Raw genomic sequence first — 25,849 nt, 5'->3', positions numbered from 1 at the left:
GCAATAATTTACTAATATTTATATATATTTATAATATGTTTTCTTTATAATGGCTTGCTACAAAATGATGACTTGTGAAATGTAAAATCGAGAAGTTGATTGTTTAAAGTCTATTTACAGTGTCTATTTGTGGATTTATTTTAAAATGAAACACTAAAGCAGTTTCTTGGGCAGCTGTCACTAAAACTTAGCTTTTATCCACTGCAAATTCCTTGATATTTAGCAGATTTGTATTCTCATTTTTTCCCTCTACTCTTGACAAAATGCAGTATGGCAATAATTATAATAGTTTCTCCAGAATACATATCATCAGCACAATCAAATTACTTTAACGTCACAGATTGGGGTTGAGTCTGAGTGGACAGAGGAATTAAATATTGAAATGCTTAATGACATTAGAGTGATGTCTGTAACTGCTTACTGCAGTTACGGCAATTCTTTAATATTCTGTAACACATTTTAATATAATGGCAAATGTCTTTTATTATATAGAGCATTTACAACTTTCTAAGATGTGCAACTTTTAAAAGACGAAATAACACATTCTTCCTCTTGTAAAACAAAAGTTATTAATGAATAATTTCAAAATAAATCATTAATTAATCACACCCTTGCTCATTTCAGTATACTCATGGGTTTTGGTGCTAAAGCTATATTTGGTCACATATGACTATTAGCTTATTGTGGCTAAAGTTAACCAATAGTAAACTTTCGATTCATTCTGCTAGTAACTGACTAACTCACTAACTTATTTTCTACTTTTGCTAATATTACACTACATTTTAGCATTTACCATTATGCTGTTATAGTGGCTACAGTGGCTACTGTTAGCTACATAGTATGTGAGTGCTATTGTCCAATCTGGGTACAATCAGTTCACTTACTTTTATTATATGGCAACGGCTTATCAACATATTAACAAAGTGATGTTAGCAATTGTCTTTTTTCTTCATTACAAAGTCTAAGAAAAACTAAGCTAACAGCAACATCAACATTAACTCAGCAGTTAGCTTGTTTCTATTAGCTACAAACAGTAAATGACTAAAAGTAAAAGAAGTAAAACATGATTTCAAAGAGACCAACTCTAAATTCCCCAAAATCCTCTCCCTTTAACAAATTCAAGTGGCAGCCTCACCATATTTACATGTGTCATGAAAGGACCAGTGTGTAGGATTTAGTGGCATCTAGCAGCGTGCTTGCAGATTGTAAACACCTCACATCACCCTCCCCTTCCAAGCGTGTAGGTGAACCTACAGTGGCTGTGAAACTCACAAAAAAGGTGAAAGGCTGTATCTAGAGCCAGTGTTTGGTTTGTCTGTTCTGGGCTACTGAAGAAAAAATCTTACACACTGGACCTTTAAAAAAAAGAATTAAAAACCAAAGAGATGCATGTTTGCAGACACTGATTTAAAACATGTCTATTGTTGCACCAAAAATATATATAAAATATACCAAAAAATAAGAACATTTATTTTGTCACATGTAAATGATTAGTTACATTTATTTATATGATGGTTTACAGAACACAAGTAACACATCATTTATTTGTAAATGGAGAGATACTGTATATTCACAATATTATAACATAAATATTTATGGGTGTTTCTGTTTTCTTGCATTGTTGTTGTTTAAAGCATATATTTTTTCTCTATTTATATTTTTGTTTGGTTTATCAGACATATTTGAGTATTTTGCAGCTGAAGTCCACACAAAGGTCTCCTTTTATCCACATTTAATTGTTAGATTTCCTCCAGTATCCCTTACCTAATCATCAAAGAATCACATGTACAGAAAATATTTTAACATTTTGGGGCAAAAAGAGAGCAAGTCAGACAGTTAAAAGCTTTGTGTTTCTTTGTTTATGAAATAAAAAACAGTGTACATTGTATTTTATATCATATATTTATTTATAAAGTGCTTAATAGGCATAGATAGTTTATAATATGTAATCATATATTGTTATATTAGTTATTTTGTATGTTGATGGTGGTGGAGTATTCCTTCAGCAATGTGAAAGCTGTTATTTACATAATGTATACAAGTCCCAGGTTGGTACGCCCACGTCCTGCCCATGGTGGAGATGGGAGTGTGGTTCTGCTGAAATCACGACAGCGAGCAGGTGACGCCAGCATCTTCAGTGTGGTCACAGTTGTGCACGTTCCAGGATATATGGGAGCAATCCTGCAGGGAGGCCTCTGCGCCGCTGCACTTGAGATTGTCCAGCAGGATTGTTCCCGTGCCAGGCCCGAAGAACGCTTCCCCCCACGCCGCTGTGGCCTCTCCACAGCCCGCTTGGCGACACACGACCCGAGCGTCAGGGAGGTCCCAAGCATCATCACACACCGTGCCCCATCCAGAGTCTGAGTACATCTCCACCCGACCCTCACACTGGTGCTGGCCGCCCACCAGTCTCACTGTCCCTGCAGAAATGAAGAAAAGTGACATAAAATCTAGAGTCTAGAGGAAATTGTTTTTTTTGTGCTGATTGAGGATATATTGAGGGACAGCTCACCCAAAAATGAAAAATACATATTTTTCCCCTGGTCTGTAGTGCTATTTATTCATCTAGATTTTTTTTATGTGAGTTGTTTAGAAGTTTTGTAGTTGATGTGTGCAGTTTCATGTATGAACTACTGTCTTTCTGCAGTAGAATCTACCAGAATTACTTTCTTTCTCCTAGAGAGAAAGTAGCTCTTACATGAAACTGCTCATAACAAGGTCTGTGGATTATCTAAAGTAACCAGGTCAAGACTTCTGGACAGAGACACTGTTTTTTAAAATTTTCATATATATTTTTTGATGCTTTGAACACGACAAGCCGAATGCCCTTTAGTCCCAGAACTCTGCAACTCACACCAAAACTATCTACATGAATAAACAGCACTACAGGCCAAGGGGGAAACAAGCTGTTTTTAATTTTTGGGGTGAACTGTCCCTTTAAAGAGTAACTGCACCCTGGGACTGAGCCTGATGGGCCATCCACACCAAGAATGATAACTTAAATTATAACTATAAAAAAATATATAGTTTCAAAATCGTTCTAATTTAAGTGGATGGAGGAGTCCACACCACATCTATAAAGCTACAGTCCAGACACCAGACACTTAAGTTAGAATGCTTTCGATTTTGATTTTAGTTATAGTATATTAACACCAGTACAGATGTTTAAGTGTGACCTACCTTCAGAGGGTGGGGTGGTGGTGGTAGTGGTGGCAGGTATCCTTTCCGTCACTCTGATGTCTCGTCCACTTGCAAAGTGGTACTCAAAAGCTAAAAGAAACAGGAGACCACAAAAAAACAGAGATGTTTGTGTGTCCAGGGAATTCTCAGGAAATATCAGGTGACAAAAGCCTCTCTTCTAATTACCCTAGTGATCAATATGCTGTCCTACAGTATGCCTAAATGCAGTAACTCTAAATTCAGTCAAAATGTAGTTAAGACCTGACATGTTGTCATCACATGTTCCACATTTTAATGCAACAGAAAAGCATATATTCAAAGAAAACGGCACATTAAATGTGCAGTTATAACACTGCTAAAAGTGGTCAATCACACATCCAGCAAGGGAGCCAATTCCTTAAAGCTAGCTAGAGATAGCAACAGCTAGCCTGGACTAAAGCTACCAAACAGTTATAAATATATTCAGCTGATGAACTAGTGTCATCATTGTTTAGTTTTTTGACCCATATAAGTAAAGCAGAAGCTACATCCAGTCGTGGAAAATAAAAACAGCTACATAAGTCCTTCTAAATAGGTAACCAGCCAAATGTTAGCTTAGCAGAGCAGCATTAACTGCTTTGTCAGCTATTTTTACTCTCATGAAATTCATAGTTTGGAGTGGTCAAACTAATGCTAAATCACTCATTTAAATGTGTTAAGGTAACTTCAGGTATATATTAATTTCAAAGAAATGGTTATTTTAAAAAAATACTGAATGAAAAGCTGAAAGAACACATTGTTTTTGTTGTTTGTCTGTTTTCTATGGAAGCTCATTCCCACCACTGCAAGACAAATATATCCCCATGCAAGTCATAATTAGCAATTATGAGATAAAAAGTCAAAATTATGAGATAAAAAGTCATAATTAAAATTTTTATCTCATAATTATGACTTAGCATGGGGATTTTATTTGTTTCAGTGGTAGAAATGGGCTTCCATAGTTTCTGCTTCACTCATTTTACCTTAAGTTTTTCCAGCGTTTTATATATTTTTTTCTGAACTGAGGCTTTCTGGACTGTACTTACTGCTTCCTGCCTTTGTAGGGCAGTGTAGGAAACCTCTGGCTTGGCTCCTTTAGGGCCAGAATACAGGGACACGCCTTTTTATTTTTGTCAGTTTCAACAATTGTTTGTAAAATCTGTTTTTGTAAGGATCTTGGTGCTCACAGCCCTCACTGTCACACATACATTTTGTCTCCTTTGCCAATTCTAATTGCCTTCAGAAGGAAGAATCACTCGAGACAAATGATTAAAAACTGCTGCCTTTAGAAAACAAATATATAATCACATTTTACCATCAACTGGAATCCAAGGATGTGCTATCTAAGTAAAAGGGAGTCTGTATGTGCCTTTGATTCAGCCTCAAAGAAGTGAAGTTTGGCCTGCGGGCATGCAGTGACGCTGATGTGCCTTGACTCATCCACTGTATTTTTTATGCTCTCTGGGCTGTCTCCTCCTCAGAGTACTACAGTCATACATTGCAACTGGACAGCTCAGCAGGGCGGCCACAGATGACTGGATGAAAAGGAAGTATGAGCTTTCAGTGGAATTGATGACTTAAAGGGATATTTAAGATTTTTGAAGTGGGGCTGTATGAGGCACTTATCTGTAGTTAGTGTATCACATACAGGAGATGGCAGTCAGTACTCCTCCAGTTTGGAGAAGCAGCAGAAGTACCCGTGCAGGAAGCTAAGCCATGTACTGCTGTGCACAGGATCAGCAGCAAAACATATTTTAGACACTAAGAAAACCAGACACCAGCCACCAGACTCCTTAAGTAAAATCAGTCAATTTAGCTCACAGAGAACAGGAACTGCTGGTCTATTGCTGCCTCAATCACTTAGTTTGTTTGTGTTATTGTGTCATTTTGGCAAATTCAAATTTATCTTTTAAAACAACAAAGTCACACCATAGCACAAACAAGCTAACAGATTTTTAACAGAGGTTTTTCCTTATGGAGTTTGGTTTCCTTGGAGACAGCAATAATTGGCTTATATAATGGCAGGAAGAGGCTGTCTGACATCAAGGCAAAGTGATGAAAATATCCTACATATAGTGTACACTTGATGATATTATTTTTTGGGGTGGCTAAAATACATGTTGCTGCTGACCCTGTGCACAGTAGTACATTGCTTAGCTTCCCTGCCAACCACATTCTACTGTAGATAATACACTGACTATCATTAAGTACCTCATACATCTCCACTTCAAATAATCCCTACTGTCCCTAGGTTTGTGTAGTGGCAGAAAGAGTACTGCTAAAATACTACACAATGACAAGTAAAAGACTGGTGTTAAAATATGATTAAGTAAAAGTACAAAGTATCTGTCTCAAAAAGTACTCAAAGTATTAGTTACTTTTAACTGTTGATGTCATAGCCTCTCCAAAGTAGGGCTGCAAATTTTGTGTGTTTTCCTCCACCAATTGTTGAAAGCACTCACAACTGATTAATCATTAATAATTTCAAAGATACAAAACACATATATTTCCTCATTTTCATTTTTTCTGTTTTTTTTTCTCATTTTAAGTCCAAGTTTAATTGTTTGTAATCAACAAATGTCTCCGCCAGACAAAACAATGTCAAAATATTATATAAATGTCCAGGAATACATTTTTATTTGATTAAATTCTTAATGCAAATTAATTGATTAACGATTAATCATTAACATCCTTACTCCAAACGTGCTGCTGCAGCATTTTGTTCATCTGTATGTCCTGGTTTTCATTGGCCTGTTTGTGACTTGGCTATTAAAATGCAGATCAAATGTTTGGATATTAATTCAAATTAAGTAGATTACATCTTGTGATACATACTTAAGTACAAGTAAAAATACAAACATGAAAATCTACTCATAAAAGTACAAGTACCCAAACCCGACTATTTGTAATTAGTTACTTCCACCCGTGGTCTGTGATACAAACATTCCATATGTTCAGTATTGTATATGTGCATGTCATACATGTTTTCCATGCTTTAGCTTCACATGATGTTAGGTCAGCTCTTACGTGCACAGATCACTCCAGCATCTTCATGATGGCCACAGTTGTGCTGACCCCAGCCCAGGTGGAAGCACTCGGACAGCTCCGGTTCAGAGCCGCTACACTCCACGTTGTCTAGAAGGATTGGACCCAAACCGTAGCCAAAGTAGGCCTGAGTCTTCGCCGCCATTGCTGGGCCACAGCCCAGCTGCCTACACACCACATTGGCGTTGTGCATGTCCCAGCCGTCATCGCACACTGTCCCCCAGACATTTATGTAGAGGACCTCGACGCGACCCTGGCAGCTACTGTTACCATTCATCACACGAATGGCTGGTTTGCCTGAACAGGAATAAAGATACAGGTAAATCACTGCAATCTTAGAGCACAAGTGTCTTCTTTAATGAATGATGATTACTGTACATAAAAGGCTATAATAATCCCTGGTCAGTGCACTATTATAACATACACTGTAAAAATGTTGAGAGACAATTGACGAAACTCAAAATTTCAAGGCAATTTATTGCAACACATTTCTGAGATTCTTAAATTCTACCAACTGTTAATCTTTGTTGTGATAATTTACTTTTCTTCTTTTGATAAACTTGTATCTTTCAGTTTGAGAGCCTCCTCAAAAATTATTCAGTGAACTCATTTCAGTGAAAGTAAATAATTGTTAATATTTTAATATTTTCAATTACAACATTTAATTTTCAGGCACCAAAATGATGACAAATAAGGCTCACAGCTCACTTTGACCAGTAATTGAAATACTTTTTTTTTTTTTAGTTTCTAAAACTCAAAGATTCAAGTTTATTTAAAGAAGCAAAGCAAACGACCTCAACTAAAGATTGTAGGTCAGCAAAACTTTTTTAAAAAGTTTATTTCAAAGCTTAAGAGTTTGAGTTGGGTTCAAAACTCAAACATCTATTGTAGGGGGTGGATAGATTTTTCAATGCTTATTTCCCATTTTAAAGTCTTGAATATACGATTTACAGGCTATATAATCATGTGCTATGAGCCTTATTTAAGGCTTAATTTTATTCCTCCTACCCCAACATAGTTGTATTTATCTGTTTATTTTCTGCTTTTCTTTCTTTTACTCACCCCCTTTTTTAACCTTTTTTTTTGTTTTACAGTGTATTTGTGCTTACAAAGCAGGAATTAGTGTAACATTGTTACCTTTTGTCTGGGCAGTCGTGGTGACAGTTGTTGTGGTTGGTGCCTCTGTCACTGGAGTTGTATTTGTCACTGGAGGGAGAAGGGAGGATGTAATACATGAGATAATGACTTGATTGCCTCAGACTGCCTGCTCCCTGATAATGAACATGGTGAGGTTAGTCTGTTGCACTCCGTCACCACCATGTTTCATGACACTGTGGGTGGAACACATTTAAGCACAATGGGGGAGAAATAGCTCGCCCTGTTGGCCATTTGGGAAAAGTGCACATATCATTTCATCTGAAAAAAACAGCAAATCAGTTGGACATGTTGATACAAAGGAGTAATAACCAGTGGCATGTTTGTGTACCTTCAGTGTTAAACGTTCCCCAGAGGTCTCTCTGGCTTTCTGTTGCTGGTGGAGGTACTGTAGTAGATCCTGAAGAGGACACAGATGGAAAAGAAGTCTTCTTTATATAATGAGTACAACTTCTAGTATTAATATTTCTACTAACACAGATACTGCTTGTCACTAACACAGATACAAATGCTATGCCAGTATAACCCCTGAGAATCAATAATTACCTTAAAGGGACCAAATCAAAAATAAGTACTTTTTCCTCTGGCCTGTACTATTGTTTATCTATCTGTACTGATTTGGTGTGAGCTGCCTAGTTTCAGAGATATCAGCCATAGAGATGTCTGCCTTCTCTCAAATATAAGTGGAACAAGATTGCACTAGTCTGTGCAAGTCTGTCTGTCTGTTGCTAAAAGCACCAAAAGATTACACTTAAAAAACTGTCTCTTTCCAGTAATCATGACCCAGTTGCTCAAAATAATGCAAAGACCTTGTTGTGAGAAGTTTTATGTAGGAATTTCTTCTACCACAACTACTTTAGAAACTACCAGAACTACTTTTTTCCAATAGAAAGACACAAAACTGCTCACAACAAGGTCTGTGGATTATTTTGAGTAACAGGGTCATAACTTCTGTAAATGAGAGGAGAAAGATTTTTTTTATTTTGCATTTTGAGAATAAAGATGAAATGTTGAGAATCAAGTCAAAATGTCAAGAATTAAGTTGAATGCTATTCTGGAAATAAAGTCAGAATATGACTATGATAATATATAACATTTCTACTTTATACTCAAAGTAAATTAATAAAAAACAGAGAGAGAAAAAGAAAAGAAATGTCCTCCTCTGATTTATTTTTGGCACTAATACTGAAAGTTTGACTTCATCCTCAAAATTTCAATTTTCTTGAAATGCAGAATTAAAAGAAATCTTCCTCCTCGAATTTTTTACCTTATGTTTGTCCCAGATGCTCTTCCATACGTTTATGATCAGATACTTTGAGAATTAATGGCATTCCCATCAACCTCAGTGGTACATTGTATTTAATGCTATTTAGCAAACGTCGGCATGCTTACATGTGAAACGATGAATGTGACTATAATAAACATTAAACCTGCCTAACATCAGTACGTTAGCGTTGTCATTTGTCATTGTGAACATGTTAGCATGCTGAAGAAATGTCAATAATCATGATAAATCCTGGTTTACATCTTTGCATATTCAGTGACTCAGAGCAGTGTACCAGTGCAGGTGACGCCTGCGTCCTCATGGTGGCCACAGTTGTGTTGGCCCCAGCCCAGGCTTTTGCACTTTGTCAGGTCCGGTTCAGTGCCGTAGCAGTGGACGTTGTCCAGGAGAACCAGACCGGTTCCGTAGCCAAAAAAGGAGTTGGTGTGTGCATACATGGCATTGCCGCAGGCTGTCTGTTTGCACACCACCCGGGCATTGTTGAGGTCCCAGTCATCATCACACACCGTCCCCCAGTTTCCCTGGTAGTGGATCTCTACCCGGCCCTGGCAGTCGTTCTGTCCATTCACCAATCGGATGGTGCCATCTCCTAAACCAAGAGGGAGAGGGAGGGATTTGTAGGGACTGATGTCTTTCTCTACAACAGAATTAGTCTGGAATTTTTTATTCAAATCTGTATTCAAGGGAGAGTTAGGATTATTTGAAGCAGGATTGTATGAGGTACTCATATAACAGTCAGTCTATTACCTACAGTAACTGGTGGTCAACATGCCGATGTAAGAAGCTAAGCCATGTTCTGCTGTGGACAGAGACAGCAAAATGTATTGCAGAGACCTAAAAAAAACAATATCAGTTTGAGTGCACTATATTTAAAATATTTTTAATGCTTCACCTCGCCATCAGATAGCCTTTTCCATTGGAAAACTGCCATTATATAAGCCAAACATCACTGTACTCAAAGCCACCGGACTCCTTTGGTAAAAATCGTCATTTTACCTCACAGAACATGGAAGTTGCTGTTCTCCTACTGCTGCCTTGATCAATTTATTTGTGTTATGTGTTGGGTTGCTTGACTTTGGTGAATTCATACTAAACCTGTACACACAGGAGTCGCAAACACACTGATCGAGGCAGTGGTAGACCAACAACTCCTGTGTTCTCCACGGTAACATCACTGTTTTTGCCAACTGAGTCTGGTTGGTTTGCAGAGAGCACTATTTGACTTATATAACAGTAGTTTCCTGTTGGAAAAGTCGGTCTGCCAGCAAGGTAAAGGAGTAAAAGTGTTCTAAATATAGCGTACACTTAAACTTTTTTTTAGGTGACTAAATTGCATTTTGCTGCTGACCCTGTCCACACCAGTACATTCATTCATTCCTTCATTTTCTGTAACCGCTTATTCCGTAAGGGTCGCGGGTTGCTGAAGCCTATCCAAGCTGACATTGGGCGAGAGGCGGGGTACACCCTGGACAAGTACACCAGTACATTGCTTAGCTTCCTTCACCGGTACACCTGCTGCTGTACTGACTACACTGTAAAAAAACAACAACAACAACAAAAAACTATTATCTTTAGTTGATAATTTACTTTTCATAGTTAGATAAACTTGCATCTTTGAGTTGTAGAAACTAAAAAAAGGAGGGTGGGAGGTTAAATAATTTAAATTAAAAAATATATATAAAAAATTAAACTCTACTTTTTACTTAAACATTCACTCTTTTTGAAAACAACGTTTTAAGTTTCTAAAATTCAAAGCTTTAAGTTTATCTAAAGAAGAAAAGTAAATAATCTCAACAAAAGATCAGTAGTTGGTAAAACTTTCAAAACTTAAAAATTTGACTTGGGCTTAAAACTAACATCTATTGCAGTCTATTTTTTTTTTTTTGCTTTTACAGTGTATGAATAAGTATAAAAAGCCCACTTAAAAAATACTAACTATCTCTTTAATGTCAAAATTAAAATGTGCTTATCTTGAGGAAATGATGGGAGGATTTAGTGTGTTAGAGTGTGTGAGACAGCGGAAGTGACATTGATAGAGAGAAAGGAGAAGGGTGTGAGCCTATACAAAATATACTGTGACTCTGGAACTGAAGCAGGAGACCTAAGGTGAACATCTGATATTGCACTAGCACACATGTTGTTATCTTATGCCTCCGCCCAGACAAAAAACACACAGAGACAATAGATAATCTCATGTGTCCATCATCTTCACCTGAAAGGGTCCATGAATCTGCATGTCTTCACTGCATTCCCTGTGGGTTTTATCATATACCCCACTGGAGAATTAGCTGGATACGTCACTTGTTAACTAACTAAATTTGATTCTTTTCAAGTCTCTCATGATCCACTTGGGAATTAAGGGAAAAAAAACAACCAGGTGACCACAACAAAGGCAAACCCAGCAAACAATAAAGCCGGCCTGGAATTCAAGAAGCCTTTGAGGTGTTTTGTAGACTTTCCCTGAAGATTTCCAACAGATACTTCCCACTAAACCTTTCATGTTGTGTCAAATTAGGTGACATTTTTTTCAGAAACTGATATAATATATCCTACCAATTCAATTAAGGTTTTAATGAAGCTGTTTCAAAAAAACTGAATGTGTGTTCATTTCACAAGGATTCCTACATTTTGGACCCACACAACAACAAAAGCCATCATTCATTATTTAATTAAACCTGCCCTTGCATTTTGTCGTAACATCTGGCATGCCACCTGTCTACTAGATTTGGGAGTGTGTATTTTTTTTTGTTTTTTTTTATTTGGATGCTACTGCATAGAAACTGCCCTGAAGTTTAATTCCTCTGAATATACAACACTACATTCTCTTCAGTCAAGAAAGCTGTATTACTATGTTTATAAAGAACTGCATTGGAATGAAATGTCTCTAACAATCTGTCCAATGAGAGCCAGTGCATCTGTCCTTCAACCTTTATGCAAATTCTTTGAGGTGGTCAACTCATTTCATTTCTTGTTGTTCACTGAAGGTTAATATGTAGGTATGGTTTGGGCTTTTCAATTGCTCAGACCTGTGATAACAGATTTATTTGGCCATTTGGGTGCATCACTACTGAGTGACCACTTTCACATTCAAGAAGTCATGTGATCCAATGTTATAAAAAAATGGATTAGTGCAGCTTTTAATGCATAATGTATAAATGTTGCTGCTAGGGGTCTGTCATGTAAAAATAATAACAAAAGACGTAGTTTGATGAAGTCATGAAGTTGCATGGGATCATGGGAGTTGTTGTCTTCATTTGTAAACAACCACCATAGCTGATGAAAAGCCATCTGACATGACTCATGTCACATATGTATCACATGTTTTACTGGAAGTTATAGCAACTAGCAACTAGGTAGCAACAACTAAGGAAACGTGCTATTACCTTCTCTACATTATGTATTTCTCTTTATTTGAACATTGTTGGAAACATACACAACTCAACAAAATATGGAGCCTATGTCTGCTGTTTTTAGACATTTTAATACAGAAATATTACATATTGTACCTTTAGGTTTAAACAGGAAAAGGTTTCTTAACAGATCATTTCCAAGTTGTACTGTTGTTTCACTCCCTGGGGTTGTAGTTATACAGTTATACACATCTTGTTCACACAGCCCCTAGTTTGTTATCTCAGTGTTATCTCAGAATTATTGTATTTGTTTCTGGCCCTTTTCCTTCATGCTTTTTTTTCTTTGAAAAAAAAGGACAAATTCATCCCTCTGACGTTTCACGTTGGCAGAAGACCAGTCTCATTTAGATAAAAGCAGGGAGCACTTACGTAAACCAGGCCCCTCCTGGGGCGGTGTGGTCCGATCCTCGTTAATGTTGGTTGGTTCTAGCAGCAAAAGAAGAGGAAGCACGAATTTTAGCCATTTTGTCCTCTTTTCTTTCCAGGGTTATACATGAAGATGTAGAAAGGATTTACCTCTGCAGGTGACACCCACATCCTCATAGTGGTAACAGTTGTGGATGCCCCAGCCCAGACTGTGGCACTGACTGAGGTCTGTCTCACTCCCTCTGCAGTCCACGTTATCCAGCAGGATGGGCCCTGTGCCTTGTCCAAACTGAGAGCTGCTGCCCACCGCCACAGCTACTCCGCAGTCCAGCTGCTGACACACCACGTTGGCATCCACCATGTCCCAGTCATCATCGCATACTGTGCCCCAGGAGTCATTGTAGCGCACCTCCACCCTGCCCTCACACCTGTTACGGCCATTCACCAGTTGTACTATGGAGAGATAAGCAGACGATATGTGTCAGATTCATTTTACTTGTTTATATTATCTCTGTTTTGGGGGAGATGTGGATGCTCCGATTGTCAGGTTATGATTGTGCCTCCTAACTGAAAAGTCCCAGAAGAGGTGTACTTGTCTGAGAGACATTTAAACAACATGTTTCTATTTGAAATAAGAGGAAAAGACAAGCTAGCATGGTTCTAATGTAATGACAGTTAATAGCAAGAAAAGATCCTTCTGGACACAATAGGCCACATGACTCCTTGGAAGTGAGCGAGGTGGATGCAGGAGGGTGGGAGGTTACATAGCAAATAAGTGGGGATTAGGGAAATGGAGAGCTGGGAAAGTGACCTTGTTTAAAGAGCCTCAGGCACTGATCTACCTTATGTACTCTGTTTCACTGACACACAGCCAGCCGCTGACAGGTTTTCATGGCATAGCCTGGATGCAGACATGTTTTCCTTAGTGTCGAGACAGATGCCGAGGTGTATAGCTCATGCTTACCTTGGTACTGCGTCCTCATGGAGGTCTGCAGGCCATTGGCTGAAACAGGAGGGAGGTGGGGACAGAGAGGGAGAGAGAATGGTGAAATTATTTGTTGAAAGGAGGCTCTTGGCCTTCCATAGTTACTGTACTCTAGGCTATATCTACTATATCTATTTTCCTGTAACACTAGACACAGACTGAAACCACAACAGGAGGCCTGTTCAGACCACGTACTGCAGAAGCTACAACAGAAATATCAATTTGGGTTTTTAGCCGTGCAAGCAGCATTGAAAGGAAGGAAAGGTCTGTCGGAAACTACTAGATGTATTCCCAGAGAATTTTGTAGACAGACATTTATGGTCCTCAGATGATGGGTCTTGTGACTTTTCACCAAACACCACCATGAGGTTCACACCTGCAGTTTGAGTCAAATATCTCTAAAACTATTGAATGGACTGCCATGACACTTTGGTTCATACATTCATGTTCCTGTAAGATCCCCTGACTGTTCTGGTGTGTTTCACAGGGCTGCAACTAACAATTGATTAATCTGATTGTTATTTTCTCAATTAATCAATTATTGATCCATTAGTGGTTTTGTCCATAAAATGTCAGAAGAAAAGGTGAAAAATGTTGATCATTGTTTTCCAAAGTCCAAGATTATGTCCTTAGCTTGGACTTTGGAAAACAGTGATCTGTAGTGTTTTGTCCAAAGCACATTTTTTATTTGAAAAAAGGCTCACACTGATTCATTGATTAGCAAAATAGTTGTCTTTTAATTAGTGTTAACTTGTGTTACAGATGAACTGGGAAGTCATAACTTCTGAGTTCCTAGTTGAAAATTTCACCTGGACACCCCCTGAATTCAGAGTTACTACTCTGAAAGTCGTATCTTGTGTCTCAGTCATACACACTGTCCAACTTCCATGTTATCAAGCACAACAGATGTTTTCATGGTGTGATTCATGTTCGTTTCCAGCTTGAACACAATCAACTGTGACGTCATTCTTCAGTGTTTGAGGTAACGCAGCATTCCTGAAGGGCCATGTTCAGGTCAAACTTTTAATTGGTTCATGACCAAATAGCCTAGCTTAACTGCAAAAATAATGACAGTTTGTATTGTGTGCTACTTGGCATATGTTAGCATGCTAACACTCAAAAAAACTAAGATGGTAAATATAGTAAACATGATACTGCTTAACATCAGCATGTTAGCATTGTCACTCTAACCATGTTGGTATATTGGTGTTGGCATTTAACTCAAAGACTCATGGAGCCACTAGCATGGCTGCAGACACTTTTTATATCAGAATTGTGGGACAAATATGATAAATTTGTGATAAATTCATGACTAGAGAAATACAGTCTCTGATCAAATTATTATAGCACCTTCATTTAAAGGGATAGTTGACCCAAAAGTGAAAATTCAGTCATTATCTACTCACCCTCATGTCAGCTGAGGGTTGGGTTTAGTTTTTTAAATGCCTGCACACTGCTCATCTGGTGTAATCCAAGTCTCCTAAAGACCCAAAATTCAAGTTGACTAAATACATGTTATTTAATGTTATTTACACCATGTTTGTAGCCTGATTCTTCACTGTAGAGCCTTAGTGTCAAGCCACATTTACATACACATGCACACTGACTGAATTGGGTGTGTGTGGTGTGATGGTATGCAAACAGAATGTCAGGACTTTAGGAAACTTGAATTATGCCACACCTGCAGCATGGTTATTTTTTTACATTTGAAAACTGGTCACCATTCACTTCCATTGTTTGGGAGATTCTGCAACATTGTTTTCTTGTGAAACTCGGCATTGGCATGAGGGTGAGTAGAAAATAACTGAATTTTCATTTTTGGGTGAACTATCCCTTTAATGCTTGTTACTGATTTTAGTTATATTAATCAAACAGCCAATAGATTAAGTCCATGTTGATCTGAGCTGTCAATTGTGAATACTTTCCTGAAATGTGAGCGTTTTGACGCAACATGTTTTTTCCCAGGGGTCATGTTGGAAGATGTTTCTGGACCTGTTTATAAAGGACAGTCTAATGCCTGGAGACTAATAGCTCAAGTTTCAACAACTCACAAAGACACCAGAGGGATTTTTCTAACCATCACATTCAATGTGGGTCAATCACATGCCTCTCCTGTTTGTGGCATTGAAACATGTTACAATACATGTTTATGTTTAACCTATACAATATAGGCTATACATAAAACTACCTATTTTAGCTTCAGGGGCAGGTAATATATCAGTTTACACTGTCACATGCAGGGGACGTCCTGTTTTATATTCCATGGAGACACAGTGGGGTTTGTGAGGATCAGAAAAATAAATGTGATTAAATGAAATATTACTCACCAGATACAGCCCGTCTGCTTATTTTCATGTCTCCTGAAATTTGAATACAAAGAAATGTTAGTGAGGCACACATTTAGATTTCTGTTGGCTCTCTCAAGAGACAAATCCAATAAGCTGGTGTCAGCACATTTGAACAGCTTGCTTTCTGTATATTTGTTGATCCATAATGTCCAGTGAGTGGAATTGATCCTGGCTCCCTACAATCTAACTACAGGGCTTTTAGCCAGTTCTCACTGTGGACACAAAAGCGCTCATCTACAGGGAGTTCACTTGCAGGTACACCCGGTTCTTGAGCCTCAAACATGTACTGCTGACACACAACAAAATCCTCTCATGTGTCACAGTCTCTTTCAGCTTATGGCAGCAATAACCTTTTCCCTCTGAACCCTTTCAAATACGAACTCTGAAATTGAATTTGGTCTATGGACACTGATGGCCTCTGTTTAAAAGCTACTGCTTGAAAGCACTACTACATTTAAGAGTTTACGAGGACATATATGTTTGTTGAATGTTATAGCTTTAGATCATAGATTTGGATAAAGTTTGGGTGTGAGTTTCAGTCTTCATACAACCAACCTCTAGTCTAGAGCCAGTGTATGAAAATTACCCCTGAAGGAAATCATATACTTTAATTAGCTGTTCTATCCAACACTTGGCATTGAGAACTTGAAAGAAGTGCACCAAAGTTAAGGCCTATTATTTTCCATATATATATTTCACATTGTTCCATTTCACAATAAGAATGCACTAGAAATTTCAAGGCCACCAGCCATTTTTAATGAATGTGACATGATTTATTACTTTATACGTGCAAATTAAAATACAGATAGAAATAAATAAATAAGAGTGAAAGCCTTTAGTTTAGTTAAGTCTAATATCTGCTATCTCTTTACAAAATTGCTGTATGTTGATGTTTCTAAAATATTACATAAAATGGAGAAAATAAATTTGATCAAAACTCTTTTTGGATAAACTCCTCAAGAAAAGAAATAAAAGGTAAGAAAATGTCTATCATAAGTTTGTCCAACTTAATATTACTCTTCAGATTTACTCATCTACTGACTTTTGCTGTGGTATGTGGCACACATAACATAAAAAACACAGTTTACAGTTGATAAAATGTTTTAAGCTTTCTTAGGTATATGAGTAGATCTGAATAGTAACAATATGTTTGACAAACTTAAGATAGCACTTTAAGTGAACCTACGAACATGAGTAGGTCTAAATAGCAATAAATAAACTGTAAAAACAAATGCTCAAATTAGTTATTTGTAGTAAGTACTGAACACCTTAAATTTGTTTAGAGGCTCTACAAACTTAAAATGTTGATTGATTCTTTCTTTTGTGTTTATTAAACTAATAATTTTTTATTTGTGAGGGAAATTAGGTCCCTAAAACTTAAAATATTTTTAGAATATCTTAAGAATATGAAAATTACTATATTTAGTTCACTGAACATGAAATCATAGGCTAATATACTTATTATATTATACTAAATCTATATACTGATATAATATACACTGTGATATACTAATATATTCAGTTCTGTTCGCTGACAGGGGTGAAGAAAAATTCTGAGTTGCATTTACTGAAAATATTTGAGTTGGCTTAATATATTTAATATTTTTAATTTCAAAGAGTACATGTGACATGAACTACAAATATTTCAGTTCTGATAACCTCAAACTTTTGAGTTTATGAACTCAAGAAAATTGTGGCAACTAATAACCTTGGTTTTTTGAGTACTGCTGACTTATTTGGTTTTACAGAGTAAGTTTGACAAACTTAAGATGGAACTTTGTACAGACATGAGTGGATCTGATTAGTAATGTTAAGTTTGAAAAACCTAGAGTAATACTTTAAGGGAACTTATTAACCTAAGCTGACACAACAAATTAGTCCCTCGTTGAGTCTACCCAAACAAGTTTTCCTCAGCTTTTCCTTTTTTAAAATTAGAGCACCCACTCACCGAGTCGCAGCAGCACACTGACGGCCACCAAGACGAGGGATCCCAGCAGGGACACCAGGACCCAGACGGCTGGGTTCCAGCACCTACACTCGCTCCACACCACACGATGGCCTCGCATGGCTGCCTGACTGACCATCCGCCTGCAACACACACAATCACACGCCTTCAGTCTCTCACCATGGCCTCCCAAACTCCCAAGCTGTGTGAACGCACTTCTAAATGTTCTAGACTAGATAGTAGTAGACACTTTTCTACTACTAAAACAATCAGTATTTTTTTGTCCTGGTTCAGAGTAGCCTAATTATAGTATTGGATTGTTTCTCTGATTGTGCCTGCAGCTGTTGTTATTGTGCTGTAGTAGGTATTGATGGCAGTCTGAGGTCAGGCTTGGGAAGTGTGTAGCTCAAAAAGAAATCGTTTGCAGAGATCATGCGATGCACATCACACCCCATGGATGCTGGAGAGCTGTAAGTACGTTTTGAAGGCATACAAACACTTCTGGGAGCAAACCAGAAAGAGATTAGCTCCCCCCCGGTTCCCAGACATGGGTATGTGCCATCGAAAAGTGCTGCTTCTGCCAATAAAACGCCAGGAACAGGGAGTCAAGTTACATTACTGTTTTGTAAGCACAAAATGGCCACCGTGCACCAACCTGGCAGCAAGTTACGGAGGCCACACTTGATGGTTAGAGCTGAGGAAGTTAGTTTTCCAAACTTCCCAACATCACATCACAGCTGGGGGAGGCTTGAGTTACAGACAGACGCAGGCACCTGGTGTTCGATAATCAAGGGGATTTTCCTTCAGACAGAGAATATTGGGATTCACTGACAATCACTCAATAATCAGAGTGAGATAGGACTGCAGTCAGACACTGAATACCCTACATTCTTCTCAAGTGAGAAACTGGGATGGATGACATTTATATAATACTACAACGGAAATAAGAAATGTAAAGTAAAATATGCTGTTGTGTAAGGATGAAAAATCATGAAAAGTTCAGTTTTTCCACCTACTCTGCCTAAAAAGAAACAATAAAGGGAAGTTCTAAATTTCATTCTTTTAGAGCAAAAACACCAGATATGAACTAAATAGTAAGGATGTAACAATTTGTTGAATATTGACTATCTACACTGTGATATAGTTTTATGTTATTATTTTTATTTGATATTATAAAAGAATGCTGCTGACTGCTGTGCTGTTCCCACTTTGCAATAGAACATACATAATTCAAACATTCACGTTTAGCTATGAATGGCTATTTTTATTCTATTTTATTTTATTACTGAAAGGAAAGCAGAAGCACTTTACATTAAAGGAACATTTCACCCCAAACTCTAAAAACACATATTTTTCCTCTGGCCTGTAGTGTTATTCATCAATGTAGGCTGTTTTGGTATAAACTGCAATAGACCTAGACGGCACTCAACTTGCAGTGTTCAAAGTGCTTAAAAAAATTAATTTGAGAAGCTCAACAGCAATGTATTTTTCCAGAAATCATGACGTGGTTATTCAAGTTCAGTGTTTCTCAAACCTTTTTTCTGGGGACCCACCTTTTAAAAATGACAAGCCATGGTGACCCAAATCAAAATACATACGCCTGTGCACTCCACCTGTTTTCACATGTTTGGACCTAATTTTTGAGTAGTGATCAATCTGGCGATCATTTCTATACTAATTGATTTGTTGTTTGGTCCATGACATGTCAAAAAATAATGAAAATGGATTCATTAATCCTGTCCCAATGCTGTCAGTTGAAAAATAGGTCCAAACATGTGAAAACAGGTGGAGCGCATGGACATACGTCAACTAGTGATCAATCTGGCAATCATTTTTTCACTAGTCAATTGGTTGTTTGGTCCATAAAATGTCAGAAAACATTGATCTAAGTCTAAAATGACGTTCTCAAATGTCTTGTTTTGTCCACAACTCAAAGATATTCAGTTTACTGTCAGAGAGGAGTAAGGAAACCAGGAAATATTCAGATTTAAGAAGCTGAAATCAGAGAATTTTGATTTTTTTTTCTCAAAAATGTACTCAAACCCATTAATCGATTATCAAAATAGTTGGTGATTAATTTAAAACTGGATTAATAATTGAGTAATCATGAACAGGTCATCTCATTATTTCTATTTCTTCTCATCAGGAAACAAATATAGGACATTTTTAACCTACTTCATAAATGAGACTCAATAAGTGCTAATATAAACATTTTAAATACTTTATTAAAGGTGAACTGCGGATATAAATCTGCAGAGTTTCTTCTTTAATTTATTTAGCGACCGAAATAAAAGCTCCTGTGACCCACCTGTAGGTCACGGCCCAGTGTTTGGAAATAATGATAATCTACAGACCTTGTTGTGAGCAGTTTCATGCAGGAACTACTTTCTTCAGGTAGTAGAGTCTACAGGAACTTGCTGTTGTTTTTTTTTAAATATTGCGATAAATATTGTATCATGGACTTTTATCGTGGTATTATTGTACCTTGAGTTGTTAGTATTGTTACATCCCTATTGGCTAGTGTCACTAGAAGCATGTTGTCATTAGGAGAGCACAGTGTGTGGCATGGCCTTGGGTTGTTTGTCTCTCCGTTGATGCAGAATTCCCCCTGACCTTACACAGGAATGTGTATTAGGGGATGATGAAGGGAGAATTTGATATTGGCCCCTCGAGATAGTGGACATTCCGAGCCCAGGGGGCACAAAAAGACATTTCTGCTTTCTGTGGTCCCCATCGTCAGGCATAAACGCTGCTTCCTGCAATCTGTCACTAGAACCCTCCAAAACGCTTAGGCACCTGATGACACTGCAGGGGCGCCTCTCGTCTCCTCGGAGAGCAGGAGGCAGGGGGAGGGGGGGGGGGTGTTTCAATGTTGAGCCTCTGTACTGTACACATGCAGTTATCTTCAGCTCATGGAGGCAAATCTAATACATAACCTTTGTGGGACCACAAGACACTCTGGACAGTGCAGCTTTCATCCAGGTCAAGTCCATTTTCTCTGGACTGATGCATTGTCTCAAAAGGTGCAGCACATAAGGCCCACAGAGAGGTCATTGTGCATCCAATTGGGAGGTGGGCATTTTAACACCAGCACAGCAAGCACAGCACTCGAGAACCACGGCCGTCTCATTTGCAGACTGTACCAACAAACCACTCGAAACTCTGGGACAAATGGCTCAGTTATGAGGGATGAAAAATAATCTAGTCTCCAATGTTATGTTTTTCAATACTCCATTCATGATGGGATGTAGCGCAGATCCGCTGGGGAATAATGTTGCCTTTTGTGTCGGGCTCCGCTTCCCCTCCCTTCTCACTTCCCTGCGCTGAGAAATAGCTGAAAGATCTCGGCCCCACAAAAATACCCCTTAATGTCTGAGATAAACCAGAGAATAATACTGTCAGTCTCTTTAACTGGGAGAATTTCTTGCCATTCAAACAGAGAATCAGTGTATTTGTCAGCGTGTATGTCTGTGAACACTGCATTTTATGAGAAATATCCTTTTTAAGCAAACTTCATTTACTTTTTTGCAGAAGGTGACAGAAAAATTGACAGAAGAAAGTCACCCATTTGAAAATATAGAAGTACCCTTATTAAATAGAAGAATAAGGTACTATTTCATTGATTCTCAACATATTTGACATTGTATGATCTTAATTCAAATATCTGTATTGAACAGTATGAACATCTTAATTAGCCTTATAATGAATGTGAATTAAAGCCAAAATAACATAAATAAATCACAGAAAAAAGCTAGATTTAAAAACATAACCATGGTCATGTTAAAAGGATGCTGATAATCATATAGCAATTAAAGCTTAGAATTTCATTTAAAAAAAATACATACCTGTTGTGAAACGTTTTATCTTCAGCCCAATAAAAATCTAAATAAAAATAAAACAGGTTTCCTACAAAAGTACTAAAAAAATGTCCTCAGAGCTCAAACAGCAGGCAGCTTAATCCCACAAGTAAAACACAGAAAGTTTGTGTAGAAATGGAGACTCAGAGTATCCAGCGCTTCTCGTTTAAGGTCTTTCATCTCCTTCACCCTGCTTGACTATAAGTACCTGGCTTCAGTGACAGAGATTACGTAAAACAATAAATACCACAGCATTGTATGTTAATATTCTAACGCCCTGTACCTGTTTGAGTTTAAAAGAAGCAGGAGGGGCAACAACAACAAAAAAAGACAAAGACAATGAAAGCTAACCCTTCACTGGTACCCCTGCATCTCCAGTTTCAGGTAGTGCTCACAGAAGGTGCGGTCCTGCTCATCTCTGCACACACTCACACAGGGACACAAGGCTGTGGCTCAGGTCCTGTGTGTGTGTGTGTGTGTGTGTGTGTGTGTGTGTGTGTGTAGATGTGGTTGTATGTGTGTCTGGGACTCTCCCACAAAGAAGTACTCTAAAGACTTACGAGACAATGAAGGTATAAATCAGAAAGCTGTATGCAGTAGTTCCTAGAGAGTTTTGAAAGTTTTAAGTCCTCTGGTCCTCATTCAGACCCTGAGAAAACTGATGACTGACAAATAATATGGGATCAGCCATGGTGGAATGAAAAGAAAAGGCAAACTGAACATGAAATATCTTGGCTGAATGCTTCCCATGAACTCAAAAATGATGTTGAAGTGATTCTATCACATATGTATGGCAATAAACTGTATATCATTTATACACCAGTATCAGACTAAACAATGACAGATATTAGATATTCCCAGGTATTTTAATTGTATTTTGCAGTTTGTCTTTTTCTGGAAAATGATTAAAAACTGTTGACAACTCATCCCATACTCGTACACTAAATTTGTGTCCAATCAATGACTTTCTTGCTTATGACACAGCTGAGCATAGAAGGAGAATACAACTGTTCACAGGAGTGGACTGGAGTGTTTCTGAGAGCCAGGCCTCACTGTAAAAAAAATACAATTTTACAACTTTATTCACTGATCTGGATTAAACTGAATCATCTGATGTCCTACAGCTGTTGAGCTTCAACTTGGTTATTTCATGACAGAGTTTCCTGATGGACAGATAGCTTTAGCTTACTTGTTGCTAAAGTAGTAGTGGTAACAGCAGCTGTTAGCTGTTAGCTGTCCATAGTGGGAAACAGTACCAGGTATCACAGCCTCCCAGTAAACATGACCAACATAATCTCTGAGACAGATAGGGAATACAATACCAAGGTTGTTTAAGAGGTTTCCCGACAGACAGATAGCTTTAGCTTACTTGTTGTGAAAGTAGTAGCGGTAATTGTATCTGTTAGCTGTTAGCTGCCCTTACCTATACAACCAGCCACTGGAATTTAAACAAACTCCAAGACAGACAGGGAGTACAGTACTGAGGTTGTTTAAGAAGTTTCCTGATGGAAAGATAGTTTTACTTGTTGCTAAAGTAAGAAAGTTACTGCTAACTAATGTTAGCAAGGAAACTACCTTGGTACTGTAGTCTGTTCCCTGTTGTTAAACTGGCCTTCACTGGTCTCTGAATTTGATCCTGGTTCATGGACCATTTTAGCTGCTTGGCATGGAGCGTAGCATGAAGTTCTATTGGCTACTGTAAATGGCAAACAATGTCATGTCATGTCAAGCACTATGCTAGCTGTTTCATGGGTACTTTAATGCAGCTTTAAAAAACTTTTTGTTTAAATCTTTGTCCATCTCCATGTGTTACAAACATGATGAAAGAAGATTCCTCCACCAACTCCTCTTGTTTGTTTGTTTTCCAAAAAGCTTCTCCTTCGAGCCACAAAAAATGCTGGTTATATTTCAGACATATGAGAAATTCTGGTTCTTTCAATTGCACAGGTCCTCACAAGGAAAAGCCCAGGGCCTCTCTAAATTGTGCAGCAGGCTAATAGCAATTGCTTCCAAACACTAATCCTTCTTGAGCCACAGAGAAACGTGCAGGCTGTCTGTGGCCATTGACAGTGTATTCAAGGACCAATTCAGAGCTCCTTCCTGTGGTGTCACCCGAATCTGTGGTTGGGCCAAAATACAGGGATTCTATTACATGAAGCTAATTTTCTGAACCCCCAGGTTAGGACTGAGAAAACACAACACGGCACAGCCAGCTAGGAGCCTTGTCCTGTCAAGGAAAAGCCGTTTTGCTTTTTTTCTCTGCACCATTTTCTGCACCAAAGAACTAGTGACACTGCTAGCAAGTCAACAGTACACAGGTTTAGTTTTAAGATGCAAGGCTAACAAGTAGGAATATGAAAACTTGGAAATGGTTGATTAATATGTAGCAGTAAAATGACAGTTACTGCAAATATACCAGCCATAGAGCACTGCAGAGAGGATATATTTCTGTAGGCTAACCCAAAAATTTGCATTGCTGTGGCTGATTTCACAAAAAGCCATTGGTATTTTTCTACTGGATTTTGGATGCTAGGTTTTATGATATGCAGACATTTTATGTTACGTTTTTTTCAGCAAATGATCTTGCTATCACATGACTTAAATCTCACCAAAACTAAGTGAATAATGTTCAGCATTATGATGTTTAATATCATTGACAACCTCTGTAGTCTCATTTAGCTACTTGTTAGCAAATGCCTTTTTAAGTTGTAGGACATTTGTAGAACAAAGCATGAAAATATCTTAAGCTCATGTTAGCCACAGACCTAATCAAAAACCTTGACTTAGAAATGAAGGAACCAGGAGTACAAATATGCTAATTCATTTCCAAGTTTAGAACTCATTCCTGCAGCACATGGCAAAATGTGGTCCTGGAGACGCCTACTGTAGGGGGAACTAAGAATGAAACAATCTCTGATACTTTGCCAAGTGTTTTATGTGTCGATCCATATGTGGAGTTGTGGAGTAACGTGATAGCATCACAACCGTGCAAGATGCAGTCATAAAACCTTGCAGGTGTGTACTTCATTGAGATCAAATGAAGGCCAAGTTTAAAGATGGATGTTGAGGAGTATGAATCTTAATCTTAGAGAGGTGAAGTCTCTCCCCTTCTGATACACCATACATTGAAAAAATGTGAACAGTACTCTATGATGAGACAAATAATGTTTCGATCCTGTTCTAATTGTTCCACAAATTACACATATGATGTTTGTCATATGTCATGATCAGAATCTAATGTCGCTGAAGCTACAATCCTGTGTGCATGTCTGTGTATGTGTGTGTCATCATGGCAAAATGTGGTCCTGAAGACACCTACTACAGCAGGAACTACCACAGAGGTGGTTTTGAGTACAATCTCATAGACTGTGCAGTAAATAGTGGACAGAGCCTCTATAATGTGACCCATATGTTTTTGAAGAATCACTGTGAAGCTCAGAGTGTGGTAACTTTGAGATGTTAAATCATTGTTTCAATAAAGTTTCTCGTTATAATGACTTACAGTCTTTTCCAGTGGTGTAAATGGGCTTCCATAGACACCAACATCCAGCTGTTGTCAAAATGTAAATGAGACATACAGTATCTTGGATGATGGAGACTTATGTGAAAGATGTGACATGATTGATTGCACAAAAGCACAATAGCATTAGCAACTCATCCAATACCTCAAATTATGCATATTTTTTAGAACATATCTAAGCAATCCTCTTCATTTTGTTGGCTGGACAACTTTTAAGTGTCAGTAGCATTATTTCAAAGGCAAGGTCATGCCATTCTTGATAATCATAATCTTCAGTGGGTGGTTACAACACACACCTTTTCATGTTCCCCTTTCCCCTCAGCCGGTGCGATCCCATCACAAGATGGTCTACTTCTTTGCTGTCTCCTACCTAAATACGACATTATGCGGCACACAGTCACTGCTGATGTAATCAACAGGTGACATGCCTCTTCCAGTTTGTGACAGCATGTGTCAGAGGGTTCACATGTTACTTCCATACACATAATACAAGGATTCTCAACAGTGCTATAAGACATACAATGATGGTGAGCTGGTCAGGAGTGATTAGCTTCAGTACAAGTCTGACCTGACTGATCTATGACTCTGACTGTCAATGACAAAGCCTGCTTTCTCTTTAAGGCCTTTGAAGAGAACTTTCTTCATCAGATTTATTTCCTCAGTCATTTCCTCTGTTTGTATTGTTAATGTTAAAATGGGATCAGCTTCTGTTAGCTTCAGCTCGTCTACTGGTCT

The 25,849-nt window shown here is 38.0% G+C and overlaps 1 protein-coding gene across 1 annotated transcript; it reads right to left on the bottom strand.

The window, feature by feature from the left end:
• Nucleotides 1-143: 143 nt before the first annotated feature.
• Nucleotides 144-21,793, bottom strand: LOC146318528 (scavenger receptor cysteine-rich domain-containing group B protein). The gene is made up of 12 exons (XM_084730901.1): nt 21,583-21,793; nt 17,741-17,880; nt 15,772-15,804; nt 13,424-13,462; nt 12,610-12,912; nt 12,463-12,519; nt 8,958-9,272; nt 7,730-7,798; nt 7,381-7,449; nt 6,226-6,540; nt 3,181-3,270; nt 144-2,420 (listed from the first exon to the last, which is right to left on the bottom strand). Exons 2-12 carry the CDS (start codon nt 17,874-17,876, stop codon nt 2,104-2,106), a joined length of 1,743 nt encoding a protein of 580 aa, XP_084587027.1. The 5' UTR covers nt 17,877-17,880; nt 21,583-21,793; the 3' UTR covers nt 144-2,103.
• Between the last annotated feature and the right edge of the window lie 4,056 nt (nt 21,794-25,849).

The sequence above is a fragment of the Lutjanus erythropterus genome, chromosome 11, assembly GCF_056507025.1.
Source record: "Lutjanus erythropterus isolate fLutEry1 chromosome 11, fLutEry1.hap2, whole genome shotgun sequence".
Taxonomy (NCBI): domain Eukaryota; kingdom Metazoa; phylum Chordata; class Actinopteri; order Lutjaniformes; family Lutjanidae; genus Lutjanus; species Lutjanus erythropterus.
This window is presented reverse-complemented; position numbering and strand designations above follow the sequence as displayed.